General features: G+C 40.0%; 1 protein-coding gene across 11 annotated transcripts in view; it reads right to left on the reverse strand.

The window, feature by feature from the left end:
• Positions 1-12,852, reverse strand: part of EPHB1 (EPH receptor B1) — a 476,084-nt gene that overhangs the window by 300,641 nt on the left and 162,591 nt on the right. For 9 of the 11 annotated variants that reach the window (XM_070753153.1, XM_070753155.1, XM_070753156.1 and 6 more), the window contains exon 3: positions 4,193-4,874. In XM_070753153.1, the coding sequence (XP_070609254.1) occupies positions 4,193-4,874 (682 nt within the window). Of the gene's footprint in view, positions 1-1,683; positions 4,071-4,192; positions 4,875-12,852 lie in introns of those variants that run through there. The other 2 variants (XM_070753158.1, XM_070753157.1) reach the window with 2 other exon arrangements.

A 12,852-nucleotide genomic window follows, 5' to 3' on the forward strand; every position in this document is an offset into this window, starting at 1 on the left:
TAGTAAATGAAAAGAATAGCCAAAGAAAATACACTGAGGAGTGAAAAGTTAATGAGACACACCCTGGCTTTGTCTATCAGTTTCTTTTTCTGATCCGGCCAGAATTCTGATTATCATCCATTCCTGGGAAATGTAAATTCAGAATCAAATGTAAATTCAGAATCAAAATCAGAATAGAGGTCTTCTAGTCCAGCTCCCTACTCAAGCAGGAGATCCTATACCAGTGATGGCTAACCTTTTTTGGACTGAGTGCCCAAAGTGCACACGTTTGCACGCGAATGCACATGGGTGCTCCCAAACCCCCAAAATGCATGCATGGCCTTGCTACATGTGCCTTACCCCCCATGCATGTATACATCCCTCTGGATGTGCCCCCCATATGACCCCCACCTCCTATACATGCACACGTAGTCGCTTGCTTGCACCACCACCCCCGGATGCACAGCAGAGCCCTGGCAACTAGCAGGTCAGCGGGAGGCATGCACACATGCTGGGTGGAGCTGACTTGGGTTGATGGCTCACGTGCCTACAGAGAGGGCACTGCGTGTCACTTGTGACATGTGTGCCATAGGTTCGCCATCACGGTCCTATACCATTTCAGGCAAGTGACTGTCTGTTGCCCACAGTCCCGTGTGTTCTATTCCTTCTTCAGGATGTCAAATCTCTTTTGTTCATACAGTAAAACAGATCCCATTTCCCATCCTTTCATAATTAGCAGGTGAAAAGCTTACATGGGACTCTCCCAACACCCCCATTTGTTTATGAATTACAATTCCCACAGTCTTTTTCCAGCACATCAGTTCACTGTGCTGATTAGGTGATTATGAGAGCAATCATGCAACATGGTTGAAAAATGCCATGCAATGTGATTTCTATTAGATTTTCTATAGGAAATGCATCTAGAAATCTTAAATAAATTATAGTGCCAAACAACTATTTTTTGTTCCTCTGTATGTACAAAACAGTAATTTTGCTGGAATTCTGCATCATTAGGTGGGCATTTTATCGTGTTTTAAGAACAAATATGTAGAAAATGTAGGTCAAAATGATCAAAATGAGAAAGTAATATAGAATAGCTAAAGAATAACTCATAATTAATTTTTGTAGTCTTCACAAAAAGTGAAATTTTACATTCCAAAACATTTTGTTTACAAAATACAATATGAGGAAAGTGTTCAATTATTGCAGTTTTCTACGGGAAGTGTACTCACAAGGGAAGACTTTAGTTTTCATGAAATCTATGAGCAGATTACAGTAGTTCCCTTTCAAATAAACATTTGTTTAACACCAAAGCTTAAAGACATTTCAGAAACTATTCCAGATACACCAAACCTTATTCTAGAATGTAGGGTCTGAATGTCTCTATTTTATTATGCAAAACAATTTCCAAAGTTTAATTACAGTGATGAGATATAAGCTGTGTTACATAGTTGCTATATTTATGTACAATATGACTAGCACAGATTTTATACTGCAAGATTATCCCCTGCAAAACAGCATAATCTTTTTCAATAAATAATGTTTATGTTTCTACCTAGGTAATTCTAGTATAAAAATGAAAGCACAAACAGTTCTCATTTAATACTTTCTAGTGAACTCAGCTTTAGTTGACACTGAGTGTTCATTTTGGATCTCCACGATCTCACTAAATTCCATATTTTTAAAATAAACTCAAACAACATAAACATTTATCAGAATTTTAATTTTCATTGGTTGATTTGATCTTGGTTAATCACAAAGGGTTATAGAAGTTGTAGTCTGAAACATCTGATGGGTAGCATAGCCTACCCAATTACAGTGCAGAAACTTTTTCTAGAGGCATAAAATCCTTCTATTCCATTTTCTCTTCTATCATCTTTCGTTCTCACATTATTCATATTTAATCTTTCTATGTTGTAATTTGGTTTCAATTTATTTCAGCACCTGCTCATGAAGCCACTAGATGGTGGGCATGATAATGGCCATCAATTACATTTTAATGCCTTTTTATGACTGTGATACATTTCTAGTGATATATGAAGAACCATCACCTGTTATTTTACTGTTTTTATTTCAGTGCACAGTAACTTGCAAGAGACCACATCACTCGTCTGGTTAAATCCAGTAAACAGTTAGAGGCTCTGTAGTATGAATAGCCTTTATTTTCTGTTCAGTCATAGATCAACTGCAGATTGATATGCCTTCCAGATATGATAGAATAAATCTTTGGCATTTTCAGCTAGCATTGCAAATCCAGTTTAAGGGAACTGTATCTTAATGCATTTCAAAGCTGGAGAAGGATGATGTGTAAATTGAAAACCAGTTTCTGCAGATTAATTTCTAGAGCTTTTGCAGAGCTTCAGAAATGTTTTGCAAAGGTTTTTCTGGAGTGCACAGGACAGAAATTGTAGCATCTGTCTACAACTCTTTAAAGCACCCACATCTTTTCTTAAGGTTGCTTGTTGCTTTCTGTAGCTACTATATTATCTGGGAAATAGTATGACTGTTTTAAAAAGTTGCATAAGATATAAGAATTATTATTCACAAACCACATACTCTGAAATACTGTTTTTGTGCCAAGTTCAAAGCACTGCATATCTTCATTGTTTTCCTTAGATATTATTTTAAGATGAAAAATAAAGCACAAGCAGCTAAACATTATTTGGAAAACATATTTAAAAGCCAAGTAATATTCCTTTCTATTATTAGTTTTTGTTGGTAGGAAATTATTTGGAAGATCATTTTAAAGTGTGAATGAGAATTTAAGGTCAGTTTGTTGCATATATGGTAGCATATAACTTTTGCATTTTGAAGTATTTTGAAGTATTTAATAAACATTTATAGGTCTTTCTCTCATCTTTTCATATACCAATACTGCATATGTTATGAAAAATGAGTACTCAAACCAGTTTGTGCTGAGTACCTAACCAGTGACTGACTGCTATTTGATATACTTATCCATTTATAGACATGACATATAGCACAGCTCTCTCTTCACAATGAACCATTCCCAGTATGCGGCTTCACACCTACAAAATCTAACTAAATTATGCTGATCTCCAAACTCTACCCAAAAGTACAGCTCTGTACAAACTTCAGGATTGGTATAATATATGACTAGATGATTCTATTCTGAGCTGAAACATCATCTTCAGCACCTGGAGAATAAAAAAAGAAAGCCAAATATATGCTGAAGTACTTCTACCTATATTGGGCTGAATGAAATTCATCAATAAAAGAAAAAGAGGGAAAGGCAGAATCTCTGGTACTCAGATTGTGGATCACTTTCCCTAAGAAAATATGACTAACACTAAAATTGCGATTATTTTGGCAATGGTTATTGGCAACAATCCAGACATGTTAATTTTCCATTTTTCTCAGTTAAATCTAATTATTCTATTTTTGTATTTTTATACTATTTAGTTATCTACAAGGACAACTTGTTTTAAAACAAATAACTTCAAGGAAATAGCTGCCACTGATCAACATATACCATACCTATTGCCCTAGCATTATGTCCCTTTCTTTAGCATGATGAAGCTATACTATCTAGTTATCTACAAGGACAATTTGTTTTAAAACAACTAACGTCAAGGAAATGACTGCCACTCATCAACATATACCATCCCTATTGCCCTAGCATTATGTCCCTTTCTTTAGCATGATGAAGCTAAAGTCTACCTTAGCAATCCTTACTGTAAGACAAGCATGCATTGAAAAGACTCGTTTTAGATCTACAGTTAGCACAAACGAAGAAAGCTATGTCAATATGCAATTTCTTAAGTAACCACGTGACATGGGCCTTGTCAACATAGAGCTAATCATGTTCCTCTACTGGCAAGCCCCCATCACTCAACGAATATCGACTGGTAAGGTCTAGGAAGAGGATCTTCTTTACTGCTGCCCCTGCATGCCCTCTGAAATAAGGAAAGTCCCCAATATGCTGACCTTCTACAAATGGGTCAAAACTTGGTCGTGCATCCTTGTGTGAGGAACACAGAGGCCCCACACAACTGCGGGGCTGGTTGGTTCCATGACATTCTCCCCGCGTGCATTAACAACAGATAACTTTCCATCTTGGAACATTTCACCTGGAAAATTTATAATATTATTTTTATAATTTTAAAAGTTTTCAATCTTAAATTAATGTTGATTTTAATACCTTCAGTTGACAAGGCAATGGCCACCAGACAACAGCAAATCATCATCTTACCTTTACAGGCCACATTGTTCTCAGGCTCATATCCAGCCTTGCAAGTACAGCGGCCAATGGGAACCATCCATTCCCCATCACCATTGCAGTACAATTTAATGGGCACATCCACCTCTTCGGCATTGGGAATGCATGTACCTCGTGCAATCACTAAGGAAGTACTTTCTGCTCCTGTCATAGTCTCTGGGAAGATGGCAAAATTTTGCACCACACTTGGGCATTTCTTAAAGAAGACCCTTACAGACAACAATGACATGCACGCTCCATAATCCTGAAATGCAAGGTAAAAGCCATTTCGATTGAGGGGTCCAAAGCTCCTCACCTCTGTGTTCACCTTCATTAACCTGCCACCAAAGTCCACCTGAGAGAAGCTCTCATCTGCAGCAATAGTGTCCACCTTGAGGTAGGGAGCTTCAGTCCAGAAAGCTGACTTCTTGATAGCAATAACGGAGTCTGATTCATGGTAATAAAGGTTGAAAGTTTCCTTACAAGAACCAGGAACATTAGGAAGGCTGCTACAGTCCCGTACTGTGAAGCGCATTTCTGTATAAATACGGTGTGCACCATGACGATTTATGAAGGTGGTAAGTAACCAATTGTTCTGGTTGGGTTCAAAGACGTTGCAAACTTGGTAAGTGCGTATTGTGTTGAGGTTCTCATCGTAGCCACTGACTTCCTCCCACTGCATGGAACAAATAAGAAAGAGGAAAATCAAGCAATTAAACAGGGTGAAAAGAAGAAAACACAGGGATGGCACTTTAACTTGGAGAATTATTACTTACAACAAGATAGCTGCCTTAGTAGACTGTTAAAGCTTTACAATCAGTTAGACAAATGTGTGCAATCTTGTTGATGTTAGGGCCTTGTCCAGGGGTTATGAGCTTGGAATCAGCCCACAAAAATTAAAACAAGTAAATTAAGTTTATCATTAACGGAACAAAAAAGTTTAGGTACCTGAATGTATGCATAAAGACAGAGAAAGGCCCCACAAAATTAATACACTTTTAGTATTTATTGTTAAAGCTGATGTAATTCGAATGAATCTCTGACAGGTATTGTGACAAAATTAATAAATTTCAGCTAGTTTTTGTTGCTCTGGTAAGCTGACTACTTTTAACCTCCTAATTGACAAAACCACTTTAAGCTTGGCAGTTTCTTAAAAATACTTACCTTAAAAAAACTGTGTTTTATTTTTTTTTTTTTAAAAGGTTGGAACTGAATTCACTATGATTAACAAGTTGATTTAAAGCATTTTTTTAAAAAAATTGGTCTGTGATTTACTTGCTCCTTTGGATAAAAATAATATTAAAGTTGTAGTGAGATATCATCCAGAAATAGCATTTCGAAATCAGAAAAAAAAACACATACTAAATTTGTTTATTATGGTTCTTTACACTTTATACTTCAACTTCATGATCGCAAGGCAGGCACACCTCAGTAAGAAAATATGATTCCACATATGACTTATGTATTGGATTAACTCTAGTGTGGGCTGGATGGGCATTATATATCTACTATCCCTGTTCTAGTTGACTTCTTGATGGCTGTCAATAATATCAAAAATAGTATCCTTCTGGATTGAGGCACAGTGGGATGGTTCACTTCCTTTCTTCAAGTTCCATTCCAGTCAGTGTTGAATGCAAGTAAACATCCCACCCTCAACCCCTATTATGTGAGATGCCATAATGCCCAGTTCACTTTCAGCTTCTGTTAAACATCTATATGAAACTATATAGGAAAGCCTATCACTGGCCTTTAGACCTATCCCAGTACTTATTTGGAACCACATCCTTTTGTTAACCAGCCTGGAGGTTCATGGATCTGCTATCAGAAGGAGTGGTTTGACCCCGTTTGTGAGTACTTTCCCTATCATGGTGAGAGGATCAAAAGTCCCCTCTATCCTCTTCAGGGCAAGGCATGTTAGTCTTAATTCTATTCCTGCCCTGTTTCTGGTTCTTTTCAGGTATTGAACTCTTTTTTATATATAAAAGTAACTCGTAGGTGTGCCTATTCAAATTAGGCCAATGGCCTTCTGGCCTTGTGGTTCAAGTTAAGATTGCTGCTATGGCAAAATCTACTACCTCCTGAGATAATGCAGAGCTTTGGAGTAGGCACGCGGAGCAATCTAATTGCTAAGAAGCGTGGCGCGGGGAGTTTAAAAGCTGTACTTTTGATCACAACACAGAAGCCCTTAGAATCGGTTATTGTGCACTCCGTCTGATCAGAAGTCAATGAAATTGTTCAAATCAGCTGTCAGTTTCCCCAGGCAAGCAACCCCTCTGGTAATTTCTGTCCTTAGTTAACCCCTTGTTACCTTAGGTTTCTCAGTTAAGAGGGACATTTCACTTCCAGTGTTAGCTGGAAACTGCAGATTAATGCTGCTAGGGCCATCCCAGTTTGTGTCCAGTGTCTGAACATTTACTTTAAGTCCTTTTTGCCTTTGGGGTGTAATTTGCAACCAGACAGAAGAGACAGAAAGATGCACCTCAGTAGCACTCCCAGTTCCCAGGAAGGCTAAAAATTAAATGGATCATTTCTCTGATTCCCACACAGCCAAATAATAGCAAATTGGAGTGAAGAATCACAACTGGGGTATTGGGGTACAGCTGGGTTATCACCCAAATCTACTTCTGAGCAGCAGCTGAGCTGATGCTTGAGACTGCCTTCAACCTAGGTGAGATGAAAGAGTCACCTGGGTTTTTTTTAAGGACAGGTAGAACACTCACTGTGAGATGAATCATGAAAATGGAGAAGTCTTCAAGGAGAAAAAAGCATGAGTCCCTGGCTACAGACTGAGTCCTGAAGGGGGGGATTTGTGGCACAGGGGATGCCATTTATACCTTTTCAGACTCAGTCCTGATTGGCTGAAGGCTATGTTTTCTTCTCCCTGGAGACTAACTCCACCTATTATGGAGAACATATACATTTCTACTGTCACCTTAAATAATAATTATTCTTTATTCCAATAAATAACAGTTTAAGTCAGATAGAAGTTTTGTTGTTTCTAGATGGGAGGGGATTCGTTAATCTAATAAAACCTTGGATAATCTTTAAAGTACCACAGAAGTCTTATTTGTTTTTTCTTAGAGCAAATACTACATAATTTAACAGGATTTAAAGGGACTTCTGTCAGTATAGGTTTGTATTAGAAACTTTTAAATGTCTGACTAAAACTAATTTGATATCTAAAACCTACTAATATTGGTGTCAGTCGAATTTTGTGCCTCAAAAGTCCCTCATCAAGATGCCATAGATTAGCACTTGACAGAGCAGCAATGAAAGCCTTGGAAAAGATATTCAGATGCTGGGATGAGTCTGTCCTCACAAAAATCAGAGTAGTGCAAGCAATTACAAGCAATAGTATTTCCTGTGTTGCTTTATGGAAGTGAAAGTCAAGCTTTGAAGAAGCAGGATTGAAGGTATTGATTTTTTTAAAACTTTGATGTTGCAGAAGACTCCTGGGAACACCATAGATAACCAAATGGATCATAAAACAAACCAGAGTTATATACAGTACCTAAGTAATCACGAAAAATATATTCAGTTGCCCATAATCAATTAAAATTACAGTTGCCCTTGACAAGATGCTGGCAAAATGATTTACAAATCGATGAAAGAGAAATTAAAGAAATAGTAGAAAACATATATAAAACTAAGAATACAAGAGTTAGAGAGATGAGAAGGAAAATTTTACATAAATGGTACTATACACCAGCACAACTTTCACACTTCCAGAGGAAAGGGAAAGGTAATTGTTGGCATGGTTGCAAAAAGAAAGGAATCTTTATGCATATGTTCTGGGAGTGTGTCGAAGTTCAGAAATTTTGGAAGGAAGTGCAGAATGAAATAAATAAAATGTTAAATATTAAGTAGATAATTACAAAAGAAATAGTGATATTAGTTAAACAAAGAGAATTAAGAGACTTCAAAGAAATAAAAACTGCAGCACTGGAAAGTGCTCAAGCGGTAGTGGTATTGGGTTGGAAAGAGTCTAAAAAATGGACATTACAGAATTGGTACTGGTACATGGTGGATCACATTCATTTTGAAATCATGGAAATAAGATTAAACAATTTCGCTGAAAATAAATTGGAGAAGCTGATGGTACGATGGAATAAGGTGAAAGATTATATGTTGAGTAGAATATGTGACGAAAATGTGAAAAATAAACTCCAATCACTCTTTGAATAGTAAACAAATGCAAATTAGAGCTAAGGAAATAAAAGAATATAAACTAGTAAATATTTGAACCCCCGCAATTGGTGGTGGTGGTGGTGGGTATTGTCAGTCAGGTGATGGGCACATGCACTGTGCACTGTTTTATGTTTGTTTTATGTTATTTTCAAATGTGCAAAACCAATAAAAATATTTTTTTTAAAATTACAGTCGTCCTTGCTCCTTAGTATACCAAAATAAAAATGCCACAGCCCTGCCTAGCCATATTTACTATATCCAAAGTGATCAACCGCCAGATAAATATGAGAAGCCTACAAGCAGGGCGTTTGTATAAGAACACTTTTCCACTTACATATTCAGATATGTTGTTGTAATAAAAATGTCAGAATTAATTTTATAAAATTGCTTTAGAAATGGGAAGGATATCAGGCACTGGAAAGTTTCCAGAATAAGGACAATACAGCAGGAGTTCTTCAGAAGACTTTTACTTCTTCTTAGTATCAAAACTATATATTCTATATTACCTTACAGAACATCTAACCAGACTATTACACTAGACGACTCCAACAAATCACTACTAACCACAACAAACCACAGACCAACCACCACAAAGTCACTGACCACTAACCACACCTATGCAGAGGTGCATTACAATGTATACAAGTCTTGACCAATCAGGTCGTAGCACATTCTGCTGATGCATCATGACTCAGCATTCCTTCTACTTTATATTAATTACAGTATTTTTACAGCCGCCTTCGGTATTTCATATTACTCAGTGTTCTGGTTTCTGGTAGAACTTTAGTAATTACAAATAACTCTCATTAAATGCATCATTTCATGAATAAAGCAACTCCGTTTATTTCTCTGCTCTCCTGTATTTTCAACACATTCCAGACATCACTCGGTCTGTTATCTCTCTCTTAGCCGCATTTCTCACATTCCTTTTCCTGCTTCACTTAGACAAGATTTATTGTCCTAACTACATAGCTTTAAAAACAGCAGCACTGACTAAATACAATACAAAATACTTTGGCTTACTTTAGCGTGGCGAAAACACATCCATATTTCTTTTCAGCAACGTTGAAACTCCACCCTTCTTCTCCACTGTCCCCCTGACGTACTCACTACAATATTTAACCCATTCTTCTCCTTAGTATCTTCTTCCAGACCGTTGCTCTCTACATTTCTGAATCCTTCTGAATTTAGGATTAACCCAGAGAGCGTCTGATTCTCCCTCACTAGATCCTGAACTCATAGCCCCATCCTGTGGCTGGCCTCCCACCTGTAACCCGGGGCCCCCACTTCTTCATAAACACTATCTGAATCCGAGTCCTCAATATCTTCATCATCCTCCAACTGATCAGGAGTATGTACAACACTCAGGTTTTAAATCCTGACAATCCTGACACTTCCCATCACAGACACAATGCACAGTCCTAGGAATTTCAGTTAAGAATGTCAAGGCAGGGCCAAACTACTTGTCCTGGTCCTTTTGTTTCAGAAAACTTTTTTTTCTTCAGCAAAGCATTACAGATGCTCATACTCAGAAGTGAGCCTACTTTTCTTTATCCAGGTACTGTAATGAATACTTGGATCCAAAGCATTGCAGAGTGCTAATTAACATATTAAGATACTTGTCCTGCTTACATTAAACTCATTTCATTTTACAACTATTTCACATCCATGCCATTTAGTAGCAATCATCAACAGCAAGTGTGTTATGTGAAGAAATGCATTTTTGCTGCTTTGCTTCATTCATATTTCATTTTTACTGGATGCTCCTGGGATGTGAAAAATTGTAGGGAGATGGGAAAAGTAATAGAGGGGAAAGTAGACCTGAACAATTTGTAAGAGAGAAGATGAATCTTCTGGCAATTTATCTTATAAACAGTAACTCAGACTAGATAGAAAGAAATCTGAGAAGCAGCATTTCAAATCATTCAAAGAAATGCTACCATAATAAACTCACTATAAAGGTAAGAAATTCCTCTACCAGTTTCCAGGATTGTTTATTGGTATTATAAATATCTCACTGAAGTCTATGTAGCGCTTCCTTCCTTGTTCTTACCCAACTGTACTGGAATCAACATCATTGTTATAAGAGAAAGAGAAAAACAATCTATCTGTTCATTTCCTTTACATCAAATTTATGTTTTTAAATATTCACCTTTTGGGGAATTGGGATGTTGCCAATGAAACTTGGAGTTAAAAATCTTGAAACCCTCCCAATATTAATGCTGAGTATTTCCTACCTTTCCTGTAAAATAAAATGTTTTCTCTTTGATGCAGCAAGTTTGACAGAACTGTTCAAAATAGGCGTTGATTGCTTACCTGAACGCCTCTTCTCGTACGGTGAGCGGGTACAGCAGTCACATGGGTTGCTCATGTCCAATCCGGTGGAACTGAGCCTAGTGTTAAAAAAGCTTGCTGGATCCGCCCCTTCCCCAGAATTCGCGAATCCATAGACTAGGCTCAGCTGTGAAGCTCTGTAGTGTTCAACTCTCATTGTTAGAGGAAGAAAGGTTATAGGAAGGTAAAGAAGACACATACAAGGGCGGGAAGTGACTGCTGTACCCGCTCACCGTACGAGAAGAGGCGTTCAGGTAAGCAATCAACGCCTATTCTCCGTACTGAAGGAGCGGGTCCAGCAGTCACATGGGACATACCCAATAGATGGTCCCTAGGGTGGGGTTAGATTGCTATCGTGAGAGATAACGGATTGGAGTACCCTTCTGCCGAAGGCAGCGTCCGCTGAAGCGTAAGAGTCAATCTTGTAGTGCCTGATGAAGGAATTTGGCGAGGCCCAAGTGGCTGCTTTGCAGACCTCCTCCAACGGGGCTTGAGTCGCCCAAGCGGCCGAGGTGGCTGCGCTCCTGGTGGAATGCGCTGTGATGTTCCTTGGAACTGAAAGGGAGGCCGACTCGTAGGCCTTAGATATAGTCCCTCTGATCCAACGGCCTATTACTGTTGAAGACACTTTGGCACCCATGACTCTGGGGTGATAGGCTATAAAAAGTGCTTCTGACCTCCGAAAGGGTCCTGTGCGTTGGATATAGATTCTCAGCGCTCTAATGAGATCCAGGGTGTGCCATCTAATTGCCAAGGGATGGTCTCGTTGGAGGCAGAAGGAAGGTAGGACAATATCCTGAGTTCTGTGGAACATGGAACTGACCTTGGGTAAGAAGGTGGGGTCCAGTCGCAAGACTACCTTGTCCTGATGAAATTGACAGAGGTCCTGCCTGATTGAGAGGGCAGCCAGCTCCGAAATGCGTCGGGCAGAGGTAATAGCCACCAGGAATGCTACTTTAAAGGATAGGTACCTGAGGGACGCCGATTTTAGGGGTTCGCATGGTGCCTGCGTGAGGGAGTGGAGAACCCGTGGCAAATCCCAGGATGGATACCTGTGGACCTTGGAAGGTCTGAGGTTGGCTATGCCCTTGAGGAATTCCTGAACTTCTGGAAAGGAACGGAGAGGCTGTCTGCGGGGCCCCGCTAGGACAGAGGAAATGGCCGCCAGATGACGCCGGAGGGTGCTGGTGGAAAGTCCCTGATGGAACCCTTGCATAAGGAAGGAAATGATTCTGTGTATGGGAATGCACAGGGGAGAGAGGCCTTCCTGTAGACACCACTGGTGAAACTTGGACCACGTATGGTCGTAGATTCGATTGGTCGAACCCCTTCTGGCCTTTAAAATGACCTCCACTGTATCGGGGTCGTGGCCACGCAGTTCTAAGTCTCTCCTGATAACAGCCAGGCGGTGAGGTGGAACCACTCCGGGTCTGGATGGAATGAGGCCCCCTGCCGCAGCATATCCCCCGAAACAGGGAGTCGCCAAGGGTCCTGGACGGACAACTGTTGGAGATCCGCGAACCAGGGCCGGCGGGGCCAATGAGGGGCGATTAGGATTACTCGGGCCCTCTCGGTGAGGACCTTGTGAATCACGTCCGGGAGAATTGGAATTGGAGGGAATGCGTACAGTAGGCCTGGAGGCCATGGGCTCCGGAGGGCATTGATTGCTTCCGCTCCCGGGGATGGAAATCTGGAAAAAAAGCGGGGGAGCTGGGCGTTTGCATTGGTCGCGAAGAGATCCAGAACTGGTAGGCCGAATCTGAGGCTGATTTGATGGAACAAGTCTTGATGGAGATTCCACTCTCCTGGGTCTATCGTTGCTCGAGATAGCCAATCCGCCTGGACGTTGAGGCTCCCCGAGATGTGGTCAGCTAGGAGCGACCGAAGATGTTTTTCCGCCCAAAGGCCCAACTTGAGGGCCTCCCTCATGAGGGCCTTGGATCTCGTGCCCCCCTGTCTGCAGATATGGCTTTTTGTGGCAATGATGTCGGTGAGAATGAGAACGTGCCGGTTGGGAATGCGAGGAAAGAAATGCTTCAGAGCCAGGGATACGGCTCTTAACTCTAGCCAATTGATTGGCTTGGAAGCTTCCTCCGGGGACCACGTGCCCTGGGCTATCATCCCCTGGGCGT

Source organism: Erythrolamprus reginae, chromosome 5, assembly GCF_031021105.1.
Source record: "Erythrolamprus reginae isolate rEryReg1 chromosome 5, rEryReg1.hap1, whole genome shotgun sequence".
Classification (NCBI taxonomy): domain Eukaryota; kingdom Metazoa; phylum Chordata; class Lepidosauria; order Squamata; family Dipsadidae; genus Erythrolamprus; species Erythrolamprus reginae.